The 25,912-nt window shown below is 38.6% G+C and overlaps 1 protein-coding gene across 1 annotated transcript in view; it reads right to left on the reverse strand.

Moving 5' to 3' along the window:
• astn1 (astrotactin 1) overlaps positions 1–25,912 on the reverse strand; it is a gene marked incomplete at its 5' end in the record, with an annotated part of 294,255 nt that overhangs the window by 180,746 nt on the left and 87,597 nt on the right. Inside the window, 2 exon segments of the mRNA XM_036129065.1 lie at positions 12,296–12,484; positions 25,419–25,523. Of these exon segments, the coding sequence (XP_035984958.1) occupies positions 12,296–12,484; positions 25,419–25,523 (294 nt within the window).

Raw genomic sequence — 25,912 nt, forward strand, 5'->3', positions numbered from 1 at the left:
AGCAGGACTGCCATCACTTTTGTTTTGAGGACGTCACCTATAGAATTACGCATTTCAGATTGTAAATTAAATGATGAAGGATTCATATTCTATTATTTCTTCACTCATCGCTATACTTCATCCTTTTTGGCTGTTGCTCCAAGATTATTTTTCCGTCTAATTCTCTAACTTTTTTTAATGCTTCAGAGTTTAAAACGACCTTCAGTCGTCATTAAGGTACCTTTTAGTGCGTGGTATTAGGCAGCTCGAGAACATTTTGTCCTCAAACCGGATGCTTTAGAAGCCGGGAAAATGGGCAATTGTAAGGATTTGAGCCCCTTTAACAACGGCCAAATTGTGATGGTTTGATGACTGGGCCAGAGCAGCTCTAGAACGGCAGCTCTGTGGAGTGTTCATAGTTTGCAGTCGTCACGATCATATAAAGTGGCCCAAAAAGGAACAAGGGTGAACCAGCGACAGAGTTATCATCAGTTATGGCCAAAGTTTAATGATTTATGTGCAACGTGATGACTGGCCTACTGTGATCCGATCCAACAGAACGGCTATTGTAGCTCAAACTGCTAAAGCTATTAATAATGAATTAGTGTCAGAAGACAGTGCATTGAGGTTTGTTGCATATGGGGCTTTATAGCTTCAGACTAATCAGGGTGGAAATTGTATTATCTAATGAGTGACAGAAATTGTCTGTAGTTTATGTGTGACAGGGGGCTGCAGGGGCGGAGGAGGAGGAGGCACTTCCATCAAGCCCGGGAGGTTGCAGACGTGGCAAAATACTGCAGCAGTGTGGATCCAACACAGATCCGAAACCCAGTATAGGCCACAGGATAGATAAGGGCCAATACCCCGGGAGCCCACCATACATGCTTAATTCCGTTTTTAAACTGATATAAAAATTGATTCATAATCTGGAAACGTGTGTGAGGGAAGTCAAATTTTAATACAGCAATTGCATTGCTCCACTTTGAAAATGTGCTGTGGGAAAGAAGGAAAGAAAAAGGGGTAAACAAACAGCACTGACTGATAATTAAGGCTGATGATATGTAATATCTTTTTTCTTTAAATCGTGTACCTAAATGTTTTATACATGTCCACTTTAAACGTGAGAATCAGTTCCATAGTTTGGAGAACTGAGTCCAGTGACTCAGATTTAAATGAATATGCAGTCATTGAACAGGGAAAATTTATTACAATGTAGAGGTGGTCCAGAAAAGCAAAAAAGGTGCTCAAAACAAGTATATCAAAGATTTCCAAATGCTGGACTGCTGCTGTACATTAATAGTATGTCATTATGTAAGCTAGTCACATTAAAACGTCATTATCTTCCTGACAGTGTGGCACTCTAGAGATATTTAAAAGTTATAATCCTAATACTTCTCCTCTTGGCTAGTTATCATCCATATGGTGACAGAGGTCAGTTGGCACTGGGCCAGAAAACTGTTTCTTTTTTTCCTCTGGATTGTTTTGCAAAAAGCATTATGTTTCAAACCCCTAACATGTTTACTAAATGTTCATCTTTCACTTAAAAAGTACACGAGACAAAAACTTTAGCCCCAAAAAAAAAGGAATTCTTTATGTACAATAAAATAAGTGAAAAATACGTGTTGATATATCAATACTATGGAAAATGGTTGCATCATAATTCAATTGAAAAGGGGATTACCAAGTAGCTACATTAATAACCAAGGCTGACCTCGGGACTATACTGCCAATATAACAGCTTGGCTTCAAATCTGCCAACCAAAAAAAAAAAAATTATTTGGTACAGAAGTGGTAATAATACCTACTTTACCTTTGGAGGTAATTCATTTTAATTTAGTGTTCAAATAAAGTGTCCAAATACAAAAATACCAAAGAAATAAATAAAGCCTAAGCCATAGCAACCTGTGAAGATCTGGCCCTGTGCATCATCAGTTCCAAATTAAACTCTGCGTGCGAGGTATTATCTTTATCTCCAAGAGCTGTAGTTGCAGGTGCGGGGGAAAAAAATCTGTGAGGAATGTAAATGAATTGCTGTTTCTGCGACTTCCCACTGGGTCTTACAGCGTTGTTATTAGTTACTGCAGCTGTTAATTAATTGGCAGAGCATTCTGCTGGCATGCACGTTCACGCTTTCTGTTAGGTTGACTGCGTTTTTAATCAGGACTAATTATCCATGGGGGTGTTTGGGCTGTTTAACGGTTAAACATCAGGGTAGGTCAAGAATAGCGCACCTATGCCTCGGTCACATTCATTTGAAACACACTAAACTTTTTTCATATTTTGTCACATTAAACCCACAAACTTCAACGACCATTAAACATAAACTTTTAATGGGTTGTATCGGATAAACCAACACAAAGCACAGCAAGTTAGGCGGTGGAACGAAAATGATGTATGGGTTTTGACATTTTCTACTAAAAAAAGTATGGCATGATTTGCATTCAAGGCTGCATGGAGGTGCAGTTGTTGGCATTGTTGCCTTGTAGCAAGAAGGCACTGGCTTCAAATCCCAGCCTGAGGTCTTTCTGCATGGAGTTTGCATCTTTTACCCGTGGACACATGGGGTCTCGCCGGTTACTCCAGCTTCCTCCCACAGTCCAAAAGCATGTTAGCTTAATTGGTATCTCCAAATTGCCCTGAATCATGACAGCATCCGTGCATACTTGTTTCTCCTGCATGTCTCTGTGTTGTCCTGGGATGCGCTCACAACTTGTCACGGTGCACACTGACTCTCTCCCTATCACCATTGGAGATAGACAACAGCTTCTCCATGCCCGTGCTTAGATAGGAGAGTATAAACCATGGATTTGTATTTAATTACTTTTCTCAGCAAAAATAGCTTCAGCTTCCTGTGGATATGTCTTGCAGCTTTTTTGCACATCTAGACATTGATATTTTCCCCCATCCTTGATTGCAAAAAAGCTTCATCTCAGTCGTATTGGACCAGGATAGAGAAATGAGCAGGTATTTTTAATTTGCTAATTTTTCCAAATGGTTTTCTTGCTATAGCCAATTTGTTATGCCGCATGATTTTATGAAGAAAAAAAGTGTATGTATTTATTTTATGCAACTTTTTTTTTTAACTTGTCATGACCTTTTCATCAGATAATATATGATGTACAGTGCTTTGGCTTGGTGTGAATTATATTTAAATGTGTTATATAATTAAAATGTATCAGCTTACCTACGGAAATTATTCCCAAATCATGTTGCTGCCAAACCAATATTTCATTGTGGGAGCAGTCTTATTTTTAGCTTTCCAAAAAGAATGTGTAAAATGTCAGTCAATCAATGTGTCTGGTACAGACATACAAAGTTTTTTTTGGGGGGGATTTTTCACCGCTCTAGTGGCTCACCTTTTACCACAGTAGGCTTACAGGAAAGGGGGTGGAAGAGGGGGAGAGAAATGCGGCAAAGGGACACGGGTCAGATTTAAACCTGGGTCTCTTTGAACTAAGGCCTCCAAACATGGGTCGTGCTACCGGCTGAGGCACGAGCGCGCCCCTCTGTTTTTTTCAAGGAACTGTAAATGGAAGATGCTACTCGAAATGTGACATCACTTGTTGGTTGCAAAAACATGATCATATTTGGCTTTCTTTAATCAGAGCTGTCAGAAACTTGCAACTTTTTTTGTGATCAGAATTTGCAATGCTGACATGCATACACCACACAACAAATTGTTTCAGACTTGATCCATACATTCTGAAAAAGAAGAAGTGCATTTTCTACTTTCACATAATGCTGTTGCAAGTGAACAAAACATTGTTGTTCCTGCATTTCTTCTATTTTTTTGGTGTCTGAGACTGCACCGACAACCAGCCTTTCCCGGTACAGCTTGCAAGCAATCTGTTTCTCATCTTCAGCTTGAAGCTAAGCTGCTGCTACAGTTCCCTTTCGTTAAACGTGATGAGTGGGATAAGGGTTCTCCCTGTCTATCCGCAGTGAAATTGCATAGAGGCAAACTTTTTTTTTTTTCTCTCCAAATGTGCACATGGTCAGAAAACACACCTTTGAATTTGAGCATTTAAACAAATGCACATGGAAGGCTTCTTACAGCCATCAAGGTAAAAACATTTCCGGACATAATTTTTAGTTAGCACACATCTGCTGCATGCCTCTCTGTAATTGTCTTGTGACCAAACAAGTAGAGGACATTTATCACCCAGTCTCCTCTGCAGGCAGACAGATGCCATCTCCTCCAACACCTTCACTCACACCTTTTTGGATCTTCTCTGTTGCCTCCATATAACAGCTTCTCTTGTGTTCACCTCTCCACAGCTCCTTCACTGTTGGTTCTCCATGTCACACCTATTTTCTGCTATTTATAATCTGCTCTCCTCAGCTCTTTTTTGCAGGTCTCTCCAGTCTTTTATTCCCTCCATTTTGGAAGCCTCCTTTGTGTGCTTTTTCCCCCCTACCACTCCATCACCTAACAACGTTTTGCTTTTCCCGTTCCCGTACTCCTCTCCAACTTCAAGCTTAACAAGCTATTTATCTAATGGAGTTTTGCAGACATTTTAGGTAGATATCAAAAACATAGTTATCTAAAACTATAAATTAGAGCTAATAATCTGTTTACCAGAAAATCTTATTCCACATTTTTTCCCATCGCTCATTACTTTTCTGGCAGATAACCAAAATGAACAAGATCAAAGGATGAATTTGTGGTTTCATCATTTCCACAAAGCTAATACAAATAAATTTACAGTACCAGAAATTACATTACTTCACACAGATATCTTAAAAGTATGTTAAATGTAGGCACTTTGAAACATATCTATTACTTTTATATCTTTCAGATCGCTTTTCCTTTTTACTTGTATTGCTGTAAACATCTCCTCCTCATTTTTATTTTTTAAAATAAGCAATCCTCATTTTTAAAGCACTTTGGGCACCAGTTGGAAAGTTAAAAGTGCTCTATACAAAAACTTTGATTTGATAGCTTTGCTTGGAAAAATCAATAGATATCAAGAAGGACCCTGAGCACCCCTGCCCTAATCTGCTCGCCGTGCCACTGGGAGATGTCCCACACTTTAAAACAGATTTTTGTGTTCTTATAGTATCAGTAGAGGAATTATCTAATTCATATTACAATGTCTGTCTCAGAAAGCTAATACAAGTAAATTGTTACTACAATTCTGAGCAGTAGAAAGGTGTACAAAAAACATACAATTAGAAAATAGTTCAATTTAGAAACGTGTGCAACAAGCAGTCAATCCCATCCATCCATGTTCTCTACCTGCTTTATCTTGTTCAAGGTCCTGGAAGTAGTCAGTAGTACATTGGAGGGCCCAAGAAAAAAAAAAAGATCTTGCAAGTTCTGTTTATTTCATCCCACATTTTATAGCAAAATACTATAATACAAACATTGTTTCTTCTTTATGAACAAAATGACTACAGGGTATTGAGGGAAAATATTATAATTCCAATACTAAATAACAAGACTATGAACATTTTGAGGGCTTTTCTCTAATATACTAGAGCTAAGAAAATCGAGCAGTTATGGCTTGGCAGAAAAGTATAAGGCTCTAGACAGTCTTTGGACCTGGACCTGAATAAGTTGAATATTTATAGCAGATTTTATAGCCTAGGGATAAAGGCTGGCTGGATGACATTTCACCACAACACATTTAACATTTTCAGACTTATTTCATGCTTTATTTGAAAACGTCTTATAGAGCAACCAGCAAATAGTAATATACGACGGATGACAAGAATATTGTGTCAAGTAAGAGTAGAATTTCAAACTACTTTCAATCTAGAACAACAAATGAAAAGCTTCAATGAGGTTTCCATGCATCTGGGCATTGCTACTATGTTAGCAGTAAAAAAAAAAAAAAAATCTACCAGTGGGTGCAATGTTTGTTTGTGTACTTGTATTAAACTGGGGACATAATTAAAATTGATTCTTTGTGCATTTTCTTAAAACATCCAGTTTTTCCAACTTTTAAGATATTTGAAATGCTTTAACTTGAATCTATCACAAACCTGAAATTGGCATTTGTCAAGATTTCTGTTTACAAAAGTCTAACAATCACAATATTTTTATGGTGAAAATCCTTGTTCAAGGTTGCTGTCCAAATTTCAATTCAAACTCTCTCACTGAGCTGTGTTTTCTGTTAACCACAAAATAATAGAAATAAAAAGAACAGTTAAATAAACAAAAGTAAATATCAATTATTTTGCTTCAGATCAGCATACTGGGGTTTTGTAATAACACCTATACCATATATTTATTGTAATTTGTTTTTGCCAAAGCAAACAAATTAATAACATAAAATCTATTACCACTAAAATTAAGTATTTTTTTTAAGTTATGTGCTTTTTGTACCATGTTTATCCTGATACATTGACAAGTATATTAAGATAAGATGATCTGAGCTGATTCATTTGTTGGTCTTCTTGCTCCGATATATCTTTTGGCAACCTGCTTAACAGACATATTGCTCGTTGCTTGACAATTACATTTTTAAAATGGTGATACTAAAAGTGATAGGTGGTGCTCTTTTAGTGTCCACATGGCTGTATGTTCTTATTACAATCGGAAATAAATTATCTATGCTTATGAACTTGGGAACAGTGTGAGAGCCTTCCTTAAGCTAGCTAACTGGCAATCCGCAGCGATAGGTTGGGGAGCGGGAGTGCTGCCATACTGAATTCTCCATACAGGAGTGCCATTACATTACACATTTTGACATGCTCGTTTGTTTCACTGCACTTTGACTGTTTTAGTATTAACAGTATTTTCGCAATCACCGCACTACACTAAAGGCAGGGATACTGAAGTATTTATAGTTGAGCGTGTTGTCAGGAACTAACAGTATAATTCACCGCTGTAACTTGGCACGACAGGTGGTGTCAATCCGATGTGTTTGTGTTGCGTGCTTGTTTAGAATGTGCTCACAGGTCAGGGCCGCCAACATATAATTTCTCACAAGTCTTTTCTGCTCATTCTCACCATGTCTCTCCCCCTTCAGTTTAGCTGTTCCCTCTTCTCCTGAAGCAGAATTTTGTTGAGGGTTTTGCGTTAAAATGACAGGCCCTAATAGATTAAATAAGACATCTATTTTTACCGGGTTTCTGGCAGGAGGATCGAACAACACACAAAGCTGTACAGGAGGTTGGTTAAGAGCTGACACCTGGCTCAGTGGGGGAGGGCACTGAGGGGGAGGAAGGAGGCCACGGTAATTTAATTGGTAGAGAAAGTATCAAGCAGAATATAATAATACAGGGAGCTTAAATTTAGATGCAGTGCTGACTGCCCTGTTTACTTCAGGCAAACTTCTAGCTTTTTTGAAAACTTCTGTCAGCATTTATTTTATGTTACCTGACATTTAACAATTAACCAAGCTCTATAATGTCACTTTCTGCTAGTGAAAAACGTTCCACTTCAAACTCTTGCTGGAGAGTTCTGACATATTTCCAAAGTATTAAAAGATGCTCTGAGGTAAGCTTGGTCTCTGCAAATTTCCAATGACAGGCCACTCAGTAAGCATGAGAAGAGGCAAAGTAAATTAGGCTAATCATATTCACATCTGCAAGTTCAGATAGCTCAGGTACACTGTTAAGTGGTATTTTGAAGAAGTTTGCAGACATTCCTGGGTAGATCTTTAGTCACACACATGGTACTTGATGTCATAGGTCATAGGTCTAAATTAGAAAATATTTACCTCTTCAAAAAGTACTACACCCATCAACACCCTATTGCTTATTTGCTTTTATTTTCAATGGCATAGAAAGAAATCCCATAGGTGAAAACCTGTCTCCCCTCACCTCAACACGCATTAGAAGCTGGCATACACAGCTGGATCACCAGGCTGCCACTCGGACATTTCAAAATAAATACTGTACTCTGCACTGTACTTGCACAAAGTGTCACCATACACAATTGCTCCTATTGTCATATTTAGAATCAGTTTATCTGGACACATTTGTGCACATAAAGAAGGAATTTGACTTTTGTTTCATTCACAGCAAACAAGGACAACATATTTATACTTTGGATTTAAAAAAAAAAATTAATAAGAACTATGTATGTGTATGTATGTGCACCCGGTATTTTTGATAAGAGAGACGCTAGAATATTACAAACACCCATATTTTTTTATTTTTCTTCATCTATGAGACGGCTTGGGGAAACAATCCAGTGACAACTTGGCAAAAGTAACATGTCAACACTTTGCATTCCTCATTGCTGATCCCAACAAGCTGTACAATCACAGTAGAGTAACTTGTTATACATGTGAATTACACAACACATTTCAACTTATTTTTATGCAAGCAACTTCAAATTTGCTGCTTTTTACAAATAGCTCTATTCAAAGCAATACAATAACTATTTTTGGATACTGGCGACACCTTTATAATTATGACTATTCAACCTGTGTGGCCAAGTCAGCAGAATGCTGAATTAACCACTTAGTATTGTGTAAGGTGGGTGTCAGAACTACTAACAGAGCAAGAGAAACAAGACCTTGTACACCTTTTATGTACTTATTTTGAAATTACAAAGTTTGCAGTGCAAGTTAAAAACTCAATTATATGGTGTGCTATGAGACAAGTCTGCAGTGTGATGGAGGTTTTTCTGATAATAGACTTGCATTCTCAAAGCATAATTGTTAAACTCTAGTATAGCAAATAGCATTTCTTTTTATTGATTGCGTTGGCGGTCTTTAAAGCTGCAGAAGTGAATCAGAACAATAATGCTGTAATTGATCATTCTGGGTCATCAGAGCACAAGGAGGGATTTTGATGAAAACGAAATGGTCTCCAAATGTACCAGAGAGCAGCCAAACAGATTCCATTAACTAAACCTCCAAACAGGACCTGTCGCTAACAGAAGCAACGTTCACATCAAGTGCAGTTTCTCAATGTAATAAATTGTCAAAACATGTAGGGAGCAGCAGCGGCTTTCATGCTATTCTTGTCTGATCTCTGGCGAGGTAATTGAGGTCATGTGTCTGACAATAGGAAACTCACATCAAACCCCAGAGCAAGGAACAAAGTGCTATTAATCACCAGGACAAGGCATCCTGACCAAAAGCACACGCAGACACACTCACACGTACACTGACTGACCGTGGTTAATGAGCTATGGCTGAGTCTACACAAACGGGACTTCTACGAGAATATTTCCCTTTACATATATTTTAGTGTGTACATTTCAGGTTTGTGCATCATTAGGAAACAACTGATGCGAGTCTTCATATAAATTAACAGAATATAGTTTATTGTGTGTGCGTTTTTTCCCCCTCACCAACCAATGTCTGATGCATCTACTAAGTTATACCCGGCAGTAATTTATAATAATGATTCTGTTTAATTTGGATTCTAACCATGCATTTAAAATCATTTCGGCTCTATAAGTGCAAATCAAACAGATGTTCAAAGTTATGAAATCCTCTTTTGCTTGCTATGTTGAAACAGAAGCTTGACACAGAGGCCAGCACCAAAAAGGACTGGTCACATCGTGACCCAACCAACAAAGGGCCAGACAAAGATGAGCCAGGCTTCCTCTGAATATGGAGGCAGGAAGCTGCAGTCAGGCACATCTTGTATTTGGAGCAAAGGGTGGGGACAATATCGCTGCTGCACTTTTTCCGGAAACGTACTGCAAAACTGTTTACAATGCAACTGCCTATTGTTAAATCACTGCTGCACCTTACTGCATAATTGTTTACATTGCTTACATTGTTTTTACATTTCAATCTGCCTACTGCTCACTGCTGCACTTTATCCGAAAGTTAATTGAAAGTTATCCTGTATTCGACTGTGATTTACCACTGCATTTTTCTTATCCTGTACTGTAAATTCACTGCAAGGTATCCTGTAGAGTTACTGCAATCTTTCTGAGCTGTATGAAAAAACGAAATTTCGTTCTGTATGCACTCTGTGCTACAAAATGACAATAAAGAAAGAAAGTCTAAAGTCTAAGTCTAAAGACATGGATCATCAAACTCTCCTGTGAGCTCATTACTCCCTGCAAAAGGGCAAGATGTTTCCAAGATGCCAGGAAGAGATTAAGAAAGATGACTCGAATTTCAAGTTTTTGCTAATAGAATCAATTTTATTTTCCTCATAACAGATGGCCTTGGGCCAAGCTGAAACTGTTACCTACTTCGATTAAATCGCTTCATTTCCGCACAGCCCAGTGTAATCACTGTGCTCCACTTTAACAGGACAAACAGGGATTCTAGATAGATGCTTGCAAAAAATTGTTAGACAAGCAGACTGGGCTTTCTACAGCTCCCAGATCACATCCGGTACTTTAGACATCCTGGACGGGGCCGCAGTGCTCAATAGAATATCCAGAATTAAACGGATAAAATTAAAAACACAAATTCGAATATGGTGCTTCTTTTGAAAATGTTTGAAAATGTTCTTTTATTTGAAGGCAACTTTAGCAGATTCTCTGTTTGAGCTGTTGATACTTTAGCACACTTGTGTGTGTCACAATGTTGACTCATGCTACAGAGACTAATGCGAAATGTAGAGTGTTTAAAAATACTTGAACTTCTTTGTAAGGACTGCACAATATATCGTCATTGCAATATTGGCATGCAGTTTGTTGATTTTGCAGCATTTTTAAATGCAATAGTTAGGTGTCAAATGTAAAGTGGCTTGTTTTGTGAAGAACAGGCTGCTTATTAGCAGGGATTACAGCTTGAATAACCAAGGTCAGTTTAAACATATAGTCTAGCACATTTCTTTCATTCTTTTAACATCCATCCATGCATCCATCCATTTTCTGACCCGCTTAATCCCTCATGGGGTCGCGGGGGTTGCTGGTGCCTATCTCACCAGCAACGGGGCGGGGTACACCCGGGACAGGTTGCCAGTCTGTCGCAGGGCAACATAGAGACAAACAGGACAAACAACTATTCACGCACACACTCACACCTAAGGAGAATTTAGAGATTATTTTAACAGTTGTTGAAAAACATTTGCTTACAGTGAGATAATACAAAGTTGAAGATCAGCATCTTACCCAACTAAGAAGAAAGCTTTAAAGAAAGAATTAACTTTCCAGTTGGAAAGTTAAAAGTGCTCTATACAAAAAGTTTGATTTCATAGCTTTGCTTGGAAAAATCAATAGATATCAAGAAGGACCCTGAGCACCCCTGCCCTAATCTGCTCGCCGTGCCACTGGGAGATGTCCCACACTTTAAAACAGATTTTTGTGTTCTTATAGTATCTTACCCAACTAAGAAGAAAGCTTTAAAGAAATAATTATGACATGATCTCCATAGTGTGTTTCAGATGAGACTGAAAATGATCGGCAATGCACTTTATATAAGAATGAGTAAACTCAATCGACTGCCGTTGTGAGAAGCTGACGCTAAATTAGATGTTAAATAAAGACCACTTTTTGGACAAAGAAAGCTGAAGAAACAAAAGTTATACAATTACTTCAGTGATTCCAACTGAAGTCATGTTGGAATCACTGAAGTAAAACAGGCAGCAGAGAATGGATATACATTTTTCTCTTGTGACCTATTGTAAAGGAAAAAACAAAAAACAAAACAAGCCCAAGTAGGAAACAGTTGGACGGCTGACATGTACTCACAATTCGAGGAAAGCTGAGACATTGGATCTCTGATTGGGGAAAACTTCAAGCCCAGTGCCATTTAGTATGACCCCTTCAGCCATAATAGTGTGGATTTTACCTCAAAGCTACACTGATCAATGGCTACACTGTAGCATTGCACTGTTGTGTGTCACAAACTGTGTCTAGAGAAGACAGCAAACCACACAAATATTTTTTGATCTTGTCTGAAAAAAGAACTGCTGACAAGCACAGAGCTGTCCCCTACAGTACACAGATAAATCGTTACATTAAATGGGCCACAGTTAACGGAACTTCAAGCATGAAAGTAGACAAGAAACTTGGATAATTAAGGACGGGTTGTGTGCTTGCCTACAGTGTGTTCAAAACCATATAAAAATAATCTAAAATAGTTTATGTATAAAACAGCTCAAATACTTTGCTTGCTGGTGCTTGTTAAAAGCCTTATGTGGTTTAAAAAAGCTGTTGAGTGAACGAAAGGATGCATATAGATCGAAGGGTTTCCCAAGGATATGTGATAATAAAACCTACAATTATCTAAAACAGACAATCATTTTCAGCAAGTGTAATAACATTTCTGATGTGTTCAGATGTAGCCAATTTTTAGTCAGAAAAGTCATAGCATACAGTATCAACTCCTCATTCTCTCAAATAACAGTAACTCATCACACTAGCTTTTCTATTTAAAAAAAAACCCACTTATATAAACATAATGGGAAAGGCCTTTATATTGCACGTTTACTGTCCTACCTTTGCTGATGTCCTGGTACTCCAGCCACAGCTGTCTCTGGACTTGTTTGTTGGGGTACCAGATGGTACAGGACTCCTGGAAGCCATAAACTGCCTCCTGAACGTAGTGGTTCCCAAACTCCCTCAGGATAGAGACAAAGTCGCTCCGCTGTGTTGCCCCATCTAGAGAATGGATGGCGGAGCTGAAAGCTGGGAAGATGGAAAGCAGATGTTCAGCAGTGGTTAATGCAGTCTCACACACACACACACGCACACACACACTGATCCATCCATATTATATATATATGTATATATATATATATGTATATATATATATATATATATATATATATATATATATATATATATATATATATATAGTATACATGGATGGATGTCAACTAAGTTCTTACACCTGAACAATAAAAAGACTGAGATCATGTTGTTTGATGTCTCTAACGTCATTGTTGACCTTTGACCTTTAAGTCAGTGTCTGACACATACTGCAACAGACCTGGGTATACGACTTGAGAATAATCCTATCTGTGATGCTCAGTTTAAATCTTAAAGCACTTCAGCTAACTGAGTTTTATTACCATGTGCTATATAAATAAAGCTGAGATGAGGTGAGAATATTACAGTTATTAGTTTTTAAAAGGGGAGAAATATGATTGATTTACAAGCTGAAGTTCTTCAAAAAAAGTCTCAACAACATAACATGATCTTTTGTATTCTTTTTGTTTGCTCAGTCTATTGTTGTTCACAGTGTTAACATGTGACTTTGCATTCACATTTAAGGAAAACCTGATTACTGGACGGGAAGAGTGAGAGGAAGACCCTCGATTTGGAGAGCTTTTTACATAAATGGAACAACAAGCTTCAGGTTGTGCAAGAGGCTACTTGGAGACGTTGCAGCTGGTCTCTACCTGAAAGATGGCTCTTGTATTTGGGGTGATCAATGGCTTATGGGTTATTAACACGGCCTTAGGCCCTAGTGCCTTTCTGACAAAGGACAAAAAAAAATCTCCTGCATGTTCCTGTTATCTCAATCCAACTGTAAATGTTTGGGGAGAGGTTTACTAAAATATTTCTCCCTAGTGTTAAGATTTTGATCAGACGTGTATCATCAGGATATCAATGAAGAATCACCATGGTTTTGAAGAAACTCTTTACACTTTACAATGCTCAAAATATAAAGTTTTTTTTTAACTGTGTTTTAGAATCACCCTTTGAAATGGAGAGTCGCTGTCACTATTGTCACGCAGCCATTTGGGCTACAAGCATCTTGGCTGCACGTGGACATCTACAGAGACTCCAGCTTCACCATATCAGGCAAGTAGAGACGGTGAAATTTACCCAGCCTTCCAATCGAGTGGATTGTAAACTGTAATGAGAGCTATGGACTCAGCATTGATGACGTTTCTCCGCTTGAAATACACCAACCCAACGATGAAAGAGCTCCAGTTTCTAAGGAAACCTAAACAAACATAACCACCCAGCAGTAACCTCACAACATTCTACAGAGCTACAGACTGAAACTGTGTCAACACGCTGCTTCTCAGTCTGGTACAAGAGCTACTAAATGACAGACAGCAGAGCCCTGCAGCAGACAATGAGGGACGCAAAGACTCTCACTGGAGCTTCCCTGCCCTCTGTCCAGGATCCGCTTCATAGCCGCTGCAGGAACAGGGCTCTGAACATTGTTACACCTGCGTTATTAACCTTCTTAACTGCTGCCATCAGACAAGCGGCAGCGTAGCAAGAAAAGCAGAACCAGCCGACAGCTGCACAGCCCTCTGCCATGAGCTGCTATACTGAGCTGCTCTTAAGATTATGTTCTGCATGTTATTGCTCCCATTTTATATGTCGCGTCTGTGTTGTCTTTTTAAGTACCTGCGTTTCGTCTTTTTACTTTTTTTCTTACTGATTAATGAAGACCTCAAGGAAAGGTGTTCATTTGGTTCTTTGTGATTAGGTAAATGATGAAATGAAAATAATTAAGCTGTCGGATTTTTCTTTACATCCAACTGTGTGTTCAGCGTTCTTTAGGTATCATCAAAGGGATACATTCCCGATTTGAATCCAGTTTGTCTCACTTCAGCAACTACACAAAGGTGTTTATTGTCAGCGCAGTGACGTGGAAGCTGATGTCAGGTGTTTGACACCAAGCGTCTTTCATGGATTTAAGTGGACATCTGATTCACCTGCTTGCTATTCATGAACTCTTTCAAAAAGGGATTATCCACACTGTCCATTCATGGATATGAACAACCTTGGGTTCACGTTTAGAAGAAAGAAAAAGGTCATACATCTAAATCTTTTCAAAGCTAAAGCTTTTTTTTTTCACAAGCACTGCCTGCATCACAACCTGGTTTTGGAACATATCCAAAGCTGAGAATACTATTCCATTAAATCTCACGTAGGATGAAAATCGGTCAGTATGGATCTTGTACAATCCAAGTTACTTTTCTTTAAGCCTTTAAATCATCAACAAGTTTTTAACAGCATGCAGGAATTTTAAATTGTGGTAGTCAGATTCTTTTTTTTCTGGAATCTTATCTTTTGTCTGCATCATTTCACTTCTGGGACTTAAGTCTTGATTGTGGTACATTTTAAGAGAGGGTAGGATTTACCTTTTGGAGCGCTTGTGCAAACCAAGGGTTCAGATTTAAAACAACCAGACTTGAAAATGAATTATCTGAGAGTCTAACAGAGCAATTTGAAAATACACCATCCATAATAAAATGGAGAATTTAAAATGTAAACATCTGAAAGAATAACTAACAATGTAAGTTAAGATGTAGGCCCTGAGTTGCCTTCATAATAAGCAGCTTTAGTTTTTAAAATTTATTTTCCTTTAACCCGAGCTAAGACTCCACATTTAATCTAAGTTTTACACCACTATGACTCACTTTAGATAAAGTACAATTAACTGTAGAAGACTGAGAAACGATACTAGACAAACATCTTAAAATACTTTACAGCAAAATCACCAGTATTTGCTTCTTTATTTATACAACACTTTACACACCAAAATTGACCAAAGTACTGTACAGGGCCATAAATCTAAAAGAAAAAGAAAAACATAAAAAAATAACCAATTAGACACAAACATTCACAATAAAACAAATGGACAAAAACAAACAAACAAACAAAAAAAATAAAATGTTGAGAACCGTTATCAACAAAAACGGCAATGATTTCTGACAGCAGTACAAAGAAAAGATCTTAAGTTAAGGACCATTTGCAACGCTGCATTCTGATAGCAGTCTTATTTTCATTCCAATCCAAGAAATTAATCTCTATACAAGTTTTAATGTTATTTTATTCAGATTACCAGATTCTGTACCGTTTTACCATTTTTTTCATAAGACTCAACCCAAAGGAAGCTTATTCAGTGAGAAAAGCATGGGAGCCTAAACTCCGACAGACTGGTCCAGACATGAGAAACCATCATGGTCCACTGTGTCAAAAGCAGCAGTGAACTCAAGAAAGATTAAAACAGCAGAAACCCCTGAGTCTGCAGTTTAAAGCAGATCTTTAAAAACTCTTAGAAGTGCTGTTTCTGTGCTGTGATGCAATTTAAAACCAGGCGGACATTTTATCAGTAATCCCATGTAGCTGTAGACGCTCCTGAGCCTAAAAATAGACCACCCTCTCTAAGATTTTTGGAAGAAAAGGCCATTTTGACTTAGACTAAAGTCTGATAGAACATTACAATCTAAGTTGCTCTCTTTTAGGAGAGGTTGGACCACCACATGTATAAAAGCAGCAGGGACATAGCAGAAGGAAAGAGAGGTGTTTATTGAATTAAGGGTGTAAGGATCTACAACCTCCTTTAATAGTCTCAGAGGAATATTGTTACCCGGTCAAAATGAAGGCTTCCACTTCCTGGCTATTTTAGAACGCTGGGAGATGGAGACAAATACAAACAGGTCTGAAACAGATGGAGAAACAAAGGCTACAGCAGGATCAGGGGTGAAATGAGGTGGTGAGGATCTGACGTCAAGCAGTTTATTACAAAAAAAACCCTTCAAAAACATTTCACTGAGCGCAACAGAAGGAACCAGGTAAGATCGTTTGCAAGGATTCAGGAGAGTCTTCAGGGAGTTAGAAAGAGCTTGAGGCTTGTCACTGTTATCAGACACAAAATTATAAATGAACAGAACTTTAACTCTTTTAAACGTGGCTTGATAATCAGTTAAAGAGTTTCTCAGAATCTCTGAAGAAATGTGATCTTGTCCTTCTTCCAGCCCGCCAGCAGATGAATCTAAGCACTCTTGTGATCATCGACCCATGGCTGTGTAACTACTTCACACTGTTTAGATTTAAAAGGAGCAATATCATCCGATATAATAGTAAAAAAAACATTGTTAAAATCTTTCTGGAGCAAATCTACATTCCAAGAGTCTTCAACAACCTGCAACACCCTCATCGGGTTGATAAGACGACAGGAGCAAGTGGAGACGGGTGGGCCAGGTGCAGAAGTAAAAAGTAAAATAAAAATAAAAAACTGAAATAAACTCAAAATAAAACAGCTAGATGATCAGAAATACATGTGTCAAAGTTAAAACAAAGTCCAGGGTGTCCACTAACTTTTCATGAGTGGGAACACTCGCCTTCTTACTCAAGTTAAAGAGCAGATCAAGTTTAAAAACTCAAATGGTCCTTTGAGTTTAAAAATTATATTGTTGGAAGAATTTTTTAAGATCTTTGATATTTTGTAATCATCAAACAGTAAAAGCTACCTTACTCTGTGGATTAAGCGGTTTAATTATATTACTCTTTATGTATTAGCCAAACTTGGTATAACTTTAAGACATTCGAGACCAACATGTTGTGTGGTTACAAGCTGGGAGCCAGACTTCCTCTGAGATGCGGATTAACAAAGGGTTGCTGATCTTTGATGCATAACAAACAATGGGGGAGCGGTTGGTTTGAAACCTCTGGGTCATTGGAACAGACACCTGGAGGCAGAGAAAGTGTGAGAAGACAAATTCAGTGTATTAGTTTAACTCTGGCTCCATCTGGGAAACATTGTAAATATGCTGTATGTTGTCTGTTAAAACTCCTTGCTGCAAGTAAAAAAGACCCACATCTATCTATTGCTCACCCATGTAAGTGACTGTTATTTCTCTTTTTAGTAAGGTGAATATTAGGATCTCACCCAAAGATATGCTGACTGCATCACACAAACATTCGTAGTAGACTAAAGGAAGCTGCATATGACGCTGCTTTTTCATAGCAGTTATGAGTAATTGTAGTTTCTAAAAAAGTGAACAAGTGAGTTTTTACCATTGCTCTTAATTCTTTAAAATTCTAATTCAATTAAAATTCAAAAATACTTCATTAATCCCAAAGGGAAATTAAATGCTGGTGTAACTCATAGAGGTTTATTCAACGACTTGTTATATATGCTGAAGGCTGGAGGCAGGAAGGATCTCCAGTACCTGTCTGTGTTACAGCACATCTGGAGAAGCCTCAGACTGTTGTTGTATAACTGTTTAATGAAAAAGATGCTTAGAGTTGTCAATGATGTTCATCATTTTATTAAGAATCCTTCTTCAAAAAGGCCAGAGGGTTCAGAACAGTCCCCAGATCAGAGCCAGCCTTCTTTATAAGCTTGTTGAGCTTCTTTAGGTCAGTTGCTCTGATGATGCTGTCACAACAGATGATAGCAGAGGAGATCACGCTCTCCACAACAGCTGCAGCTCTTCTATAAGAAGATCTGCAGCATCTTGCTGCAAAATCTGAAGGACCTAAGCTGCCTCGGGAAGTATAGTCTCCTCTGTCTCTTCTTGCAGACAGTTTCACAGCTGCATCTCAAGTCCAGTCTGTTGTCCAGGTGAACACCGTGGCTTTTATACTCCTTCACCACCTCCACTTCTTCTCCTAGTGATAATAATATTGGTACTATTCTGTTTTCTCCTGAAACCTACAGTCATCTTTTTTGTTTTATCCACATTCAGAGATAAATGTTTGTTTTCACACCGTGCCACACAATGGTCCATCCGCTCCCTGGACTCAGTTTCCTGTCCATTTCTGATGCATCCAATAACTGCAGAGTCATCTGAATATTTCTGCAGATGACAGGAGTCTGTCTTGTATCAGTAGTGTGATGTGTAAGGAGTGAAAAGGAATGGAGAGAGTACAGTCCCCTGTGGTGCTCCTGTGCTGCTGACTACCTGGTGGTTTGACAAACAACCCTTCGGTCTTACAAACTGGGGTCTGTTAGTCAGATAGTCTGATCCAGGTGATTGCTGAGGCCTCCACCTAAATCTTCTGGAGTTTCTGACAAAGCAAGTTAAGCTGAATTGTGTTAAATACACTTGAGAAATCAAAGGACATGGTCCCCACAGTGCTGCCTGCCTTGTCTAAATGAAGTTGGGTTTGTTGTAGCAGGTGTATGATAGCATCTTCAACTCCAACTCCACGGCGATAGGAAAACTGCAGGAGGTCCTGATAGTTGCTTGTTTGCTTTCTCAGGTGGGCCAGCAGGAGTCTCTCCAGGACCCTCATGATGTGGGATGTCAGGGTAACAGGTCTACAGGACTTAATTTAAAAAGGATTGACAAAAAAATCAGATGACAGCATTCACATTTTAGTTTTTCTGCTGCAGTTCTCAACGTTTGCTGAATGTAAAAGTACATGTACTTTTATAATAACCACCCTCTTGGTCTGGAATTTGAAGGCCCTTGATGGTCTGAGCATTTTATTAAATAAGTTTGTATTCTTCTCTGGTGAATCAGTTGCCTTTTTGGAAAAACTAAGCATGAAATAAAAGTCAGTCAGCCTTGCAGTATATTCAACAGAGTCCAATGTTTTTTATTTGAAAGAAAATGAAAATAGACCTGTCTTACCAGCACTCCCTAAGCTACAGCCTATTAAAAGTTCCTCACAGGGTGATATGAAAACTGCTGGATATGTAGAACTCCAGGGGACTACTAAATAAGTCTCTCAGAGGTATGCCCTCAAAAGAAAGCTAGATGTTATGGGTCCCATGGAAGTGACATTGTGTCAAGTTTATACATAAAATATTTGATTGAGTTTGCGTATAGATTTTAACTGATCCATTATAAGTTCAGCATCAGGTGAATAAAAGTGATCAAAATCTTTTAATTGCATGAAGGATATGCATATGCCTAAGTGGTCTGTTAGTGGTACTGCTAAAATTGTCTCATACCATTGCTGTGGTTTGAAGTGCTTTTATTGAGATGGCCCTCAAAGAGCCAGAGTGACTAGAGTTTCCTTTGGGTATGAGTTACACAATGCTTCCACCAGTGGCTGCACACTGTTGGACAGCTGAGTAAAGAAAGGCTACCACAGTTTATCCCTGTTTATAAGGATGAGAAATGAAAATATTGGAAATTATTTCTGGGGTGAAAATTGTAGCGGTACAATTCTTATTAGGCTAATGCTGTTTTAAAACTACAATCTTAAAGCTACAAGCACAATGCATGTTAAGCCCCAACAGTCTGACTAATTAAACAACAAATGAAAGCTTCTTATGTTCTCAGTGTTACTCGCTAAACAACAGAATGGCAAAACAACATGATATTCTTTGCTGTAAAGATCATTAAGCATATATAAGCATTTTGCTATGCCATTTAAAAAAAGTAAATCACTTTTTTTTTTTACTTTTTTGTCTAAATGTTTTTTTTTTAATTAAAATGTTTTTCCACCATAAGAATCTACCGGTCCAAGCCCCATGACTAGCACCTAAATTCAGACTTCTTGTCATAAAACACAAAACTACTGTTTTCCCCACATGCAAGAACTGAAGACCATGAAAATCTTAATATGCCATCACAGTGGCTCCTACACCAACCTGTATGGCAATCTGTTTACATTTGTTTATCCCTGCCCACTGAAAACAGGAAGTCACTGTTAGTTTTAGTCATTCCTCTTTGACTTGCGTAATCATATCATCTTCCAGTTGGGATGACAGTTTGTTGTCACATAATCCAGATTTTACTTAAGGTCAGCCATTTTGGTTTGCAATCTCCTAATCCTTGTAGGTTCCGTATGCAAGGCCAGATATTGCCAAACAGGCCGGAGCACCTGGTAGGTGTGAGGTTTATCTAACTTAGATTTTTTTATTTTTTTTAAAACTGCAAAATGTAAGGGTCTATTATTACCTGACATTCCATGTCACAGAAAGTAAACTTTCCATATTACATGAGTGAACTCAATGAGGGGGTGGAACAAGGATATAGAGGGAACACGAAGGCATGTCTCAAACGCTACATTGATCAGACTGTAACGAAATGTCCATGTGCTCAGTGGAATTCTTGCTCAGCAAATATTGGAAAGCAAAACTGCAATAGCAGTTTATCATTATGATTTTCAGGGGAAGCAGTATTAATATCTCACAGCTCACGCTTCACTCGCTCCAACTTCTCCTCTGAAATTAAATTAGGAGGCCGCTGAAGTGAGAGACAGAGAGCATAGTGAGGATGAGAGATGGCGGCCTTTGCTATCAGATGTAAAAATCAGTAGGCTCACCCTCCAGTGCCTGTTGAAATATGATGAGCTAAAGTGGGAAATGGGATTTAAAAGAGGAAGAAAGGATGGAGGCTGTTGAGTCGCTTATGACTGAGGAGAAAATAGAAAGTGTATCCTCAGCAGACATCACAGCCACTTTCAAACCACAGCAGCACCACTGGAAATGCATTAGAGGTGTCATGGCTGTATTTACAGAGGAGTGGCGGCACTTATCAGGCGAGAAACTATATATGAGGGATTTTAGAAAAATACATTAACCATGTGAAAAATCTGGATTATTGAATGATGTTTACAGCCATTCTGACTGTCTGATCGCAATATTTTGAACAGATTGCACTTCACCCCTGAGAACGGCTCACAAACAAGTTTCCTTCCCACCATAAAACTAGTTCAGCAGTTACAAACATGTCAAAAAATGTTCAACCTTGACATTTCAGCTGCTAACATGAGGTGATATGTCACTCACTAATAATGAATACCTATCATGGTGAAATTATTTATCAACAGGATATTTTGGTCTTACAGTGGACACAAAGCTTCAAAATACATTACAGGCGATCAGAGACTAACAAACTAACAAAAAGTATATGGATGTATAATTTTGAACAGTGTGCTGACCTCCTTTCAAGGTAAACATCAATCAACTCAGCCATCTGTTTCCATCTTAACATAGAACCCTTTACAGTGTTTTTCTTTTCCCACCCACTTTAGATTTTTCCATAGTTGAATAGATTATCTCCCACAATTCCAAGAAGACTGGCATTTTTAAAGTTATAGCAATGTGTTTTCTCATATCTATCATATAATTAACTGTAACCTCATCTGTCTATATTGTTTTTCTCAGTGACATTACTAATGTTTAGTGGTACACATGGGGATGCATTTCAGGGAACCTACCTAACGAGCACTTAACGAGTTAAGATACAGAGCATTAGATTTGTGGACAGACAGACTGACAAAGTACAGATATAAGTCCATATGTCCAGTCCTGGTCTGAACGTAGGGATATTTGTATTTATCTCCAGTTTTTTTTATTAGGTGTCGTACACCCCGGATAGTCTGCTAGATAATTAAGTTTAATTGGGATCTTTTTACAACCCACCATAAATGAATGGATTTGGATGAAAGCATAGTACTTGGTTAAAGCATGGAAAATGAAAGCTCCACAAATAGTCGCTTTTTGGCATTTGTGGATAACACTGTTTAAGCAGCAGGAGATTCTCAAAGACAGTGTGCTACCCATTTGTGAAATGGATAAAAAACATTTTACATAGGCTTAACCAAAACTAAAGTTTATTATCTTCTCACTGCCTTGCCGTCTGAAGAGTGTCTGGTTGAGACTGTGGCTGAGGTTAAGGTGGACCTGACAGTGTTACGGCTTAAGTTTTTAATGTAGTGATCACAGCCAGGTCTGTGCAACCATGTCGAAGACCACCTCTGTATAGTGAGTATTTGATGCATATCCTTTCTCCCCATAAACATTCGCTGCACAAGCAGAACTGAAGTGCACCAAGAGAAAACAAATCACTGGACATCAGCTGAGAATAGTTACTTAAAGTCAAACAAAAACCTGGAAATGTTCTTTTTTCGTTCATCATTTAATGGTGTACTTGAAGTATCATCATTAGTAATTTTGAACCAATGCGTGCCCCTATAGAGTAAAACTGTATTTTTTATCCTTCCTGTGCTTTTCACAGGTGCTACCATCTTGGTATCCTTACTGTTAAATCAAATATTCGTAATCGTGACGTACCAACTCCACCAGGCCCGGGAATACGAACATGCAATAGAGCTAAGGCAATAGTCCCCGTTTTCGAACCATAACTTGCTTGGCGAGAAGAAGTCTTCATATTGAAATGTTTTATATGTGACACCGAGCTTGATACACCAAGCTGCTCCGAACACGCAGTTGGAAGGGACCCGCGGCATCAAACCCCCTCTCTGTTCCACACTGGCAGGTGTGCGATGGGTGCTTGCTGGAGAAGAAACGGCTCTAGGTGCTCAACTAGCTCATCCGACATGCTACAATCCATTCACCCGTTTCGTCCCACTGACAGAAAGTGTGGGAAATGTAGGACATTTGTCATCAGAAATGTAGGCAATAGGTGCGCTCAACAATGAAGGGTAAAACTTCCACAGACAGTCCGAGCATCTCACGGTATGCACACCATATGCCCGAGTGTGTTGGAGCCTTAACTCCCTAAATTCATATTAAGGCTCAAACATAAAAGGTTGGATGGAAAGACTGAACCTATATAAACATAAATCAAGAGTAATTGCCTTTAGCCTGTTTGTGCTTGTCTTCACAGTGAGACACACTGCATATCAAAGCAGCTGGAAAGTGCAAAGAGAAACTTAAAGAAGATAAACTCCATTGTGCTTTGGCAACTCGCATTAATGTCAGTAATGACAACAGATCTGGAAAAAACTCCTTCAGGATGAATTTATTTTTGACACAGGAGATGGCAAGTCCCATCCCACTTTAATCATCACTCATCCCACTCTGACACTTCCACAGTTCCCTTCCATTATACAGCGTATAAAGCTGTTTGAAGCCCCCATTTCCCCAGGCACAGCCTGTTGTGTTTTCATTTGCTTTTCTTGCGAGGCAATAACCCTACTTTTAAACTTTAGCACCCCATTACAGAGCCCTGGATTTGGTGCGTCATAAAAAAATGGACCTTTTTATGTGAACTGTTATGTGAATCTTTGTTATTCAGAGCAGGCTTCCTCGGGGAACAAAACATGTTTATGTAGTTTAACTTTCAATTTGGTTAGACACATTACTCTTTGCCACCAGAAAAGTTAGATATTTGAAGGTATTAAGACATATTACACCGTCAGGTAAGGAGCTGCAAGTGTAGCTGCATGAGTAAGCAGATAATGTACTTGCAGCTTCATGTTCCTCTTGTGTTAATTTGGTTGATTACCTTATTGTGGCTCTCTTTCACACTGACACATACGGTAATTCTTTATTAATATTATTTTACCTGCTCCCTGTTTCCACATTAACAGTGATTAGTGACTTAAGACTTAAATGGACTATTTAGGACAAAAGCAAGGCTAAGAAATTGTAAAAATTTGAGGCACAAAAAATATTTAGATTTGTTGTAAACTTTAAGCTGCATATTAAACTCATATTACTCAGCATAGGTGCTATAATTAGTTGGACGCAACTATGTTTACATCTCCAGGTTTGTGTACAGTTTGCTTGAAACACTTAGCTGTGCAGGTATCATTTTAAAACATAGCCAAAATTATTGTCATGTCTGATCAAAAGAAGGTGCTATCAAGTTAGCTGATCAAAAATTAAAAGCTTTTGTGATGAGTGGCTAACCTGAACATGGCCTATTAATTATGATGTGTTTAATAATATATTTTTCTTTGCGTAAACTATAAGGCTGTCAAAATAATTGATACCTTGATATAATTTATATAAAAAAATATATTTTTAAAGACACTGATTTGCGTCAAAATCGATATAAACTGCTGGAGCACATCAAATTTGATTCCCAGCTAAAATCCATGGTGAGAGTATCACCACACAGAGGCCCAATATCTAACACACATACACTGCACTACTACAAATTTACATTAAAGGCATACTATGCAACATTTTTCAGTTAATTAATGTGTTCCATACCGTTTTGGATGGTTAAATGAGTCATTTCAGGTCGAACAAAGGTTTTCTCGGCCGCCCTGGGGGTCTGTGGGGGAAATACCGCACTTGCAATTGCAAGAGCTCACGGCCCGCACACAGAGAAGTCTCGCTTTACGGCGAGAACTCCATGTGTTTTTGCCCTGCCATTCACTATATGCACGCGCAAAATCAACAACAAAGAACCGTGTGTTAACGTCAAATAAACATGCAAGCATATCGAGTTTTATTATTATTATTATTTTATTTTATTATTATATATTTTTTTTATGTTGGCGAGACGCTACCGCGGCGGCCACGGCGACGCGGCTGCGGCTTGGCGAGGCGGTGGCGGTAGCGTCTCGCCAACATAAAAAAAAAAAATAATAATAATAATAAAACAGGCGAGGCGGCGACGGCGGCACCTCGCCAAGATAGCGCTGCGGGAAGCTTGATGTTCATACCTTCACTGTGTTAGTCGTTGTTTGTACTACCGTTTTTTCCACTTTTCGTTGCGTTCGCCTGTCTGCTAAGCTCAAACCAACCGCGCCTGGCTGGAGAAACCAGAACAGCTGAGCATCTTTACGACAGTGCACTTTTACTTTCGCCCTCTGGGGGGAGCCTCGCTGGAAAATCAACCCCGGTTGCATAGTATACCTTTAATACTATGCAAATGTCACAGCAATGACCCAAAAATAATGACACTTAATCTCATGCTACACTATCCAAGAACTTTGTCTGCACCAGAGAAGATCTCCTCACCTCTGCTTCCCAAATGCAAATCCAGCCAGTCAGATTCTTTAGCTTTTAACAGGTTTGAACCATTTGGTGGCAACCATAAATGGTAAACAGAGTATTGTAGCCACATATTTATGGATGTAATACAACTTAAGGTTACACAAAATGTGCAATAGTTTCCAATACATTGTTTGAAGAATGCGCATATACATGGCAAAACAAAGACCAGTGTGACAGTTGCTTAACAAAACTGAGTTTATTTACCTTGAGACAGCACCCACTGGTTGAGTTTGACGTGGTACAGCACAGAACGTAGACTCCAATGCTGGACAAGGGGGTAGCCAGACACCTCACTGTAGTTCACCATACCTGGAGGATTGAAAACAAAGCAAGAAAGAGCAAACATTAACACAGAGACAGCCCCCCTAGAACTATACTGTTACAAGCTTTCAAGTAGTGTTCTTCCCATTGAGTAAATTCAGCCGGAAAAAAAAAAAAAAGAAGAGAAAAAAAAACTAACCCTCAGCTCAACATTAATGTTTTATTTACTCCTCTGTAACAGCGAAGAGTACAGACTTAGATCAAGGGTTGAACTCACATTTCATTCTTGCTTACTTTAGATCTCAGGGGCTGGGGGGGGGGGGGGGTCTAATACACCTAAAGACTATGATGACATGAGACAGAAGCACGCAATAACTATAGTGTTAGATCAAAGGAGAACACAATCAGGGGTTTCTCCTCCACCTGAGACCATAAAC

This window comes from Fundulus heteroclitus, unplaced genomic scaffold (genome assembly GCF_011125445.2).
Source record: "Fundulus heteroclitus isolate FHET01 unplaced genomic scaffold, MU-UCD_Fhet_4.1 scaffold_133, whole genome shotgun sequence".
Lineage (NCBI taxonomy): Eukaryota > Metazoa > Chordata > Actinopteri > Cyprinodontiformes > Fundulidae > Fundulus > Fundulus heteroclitus.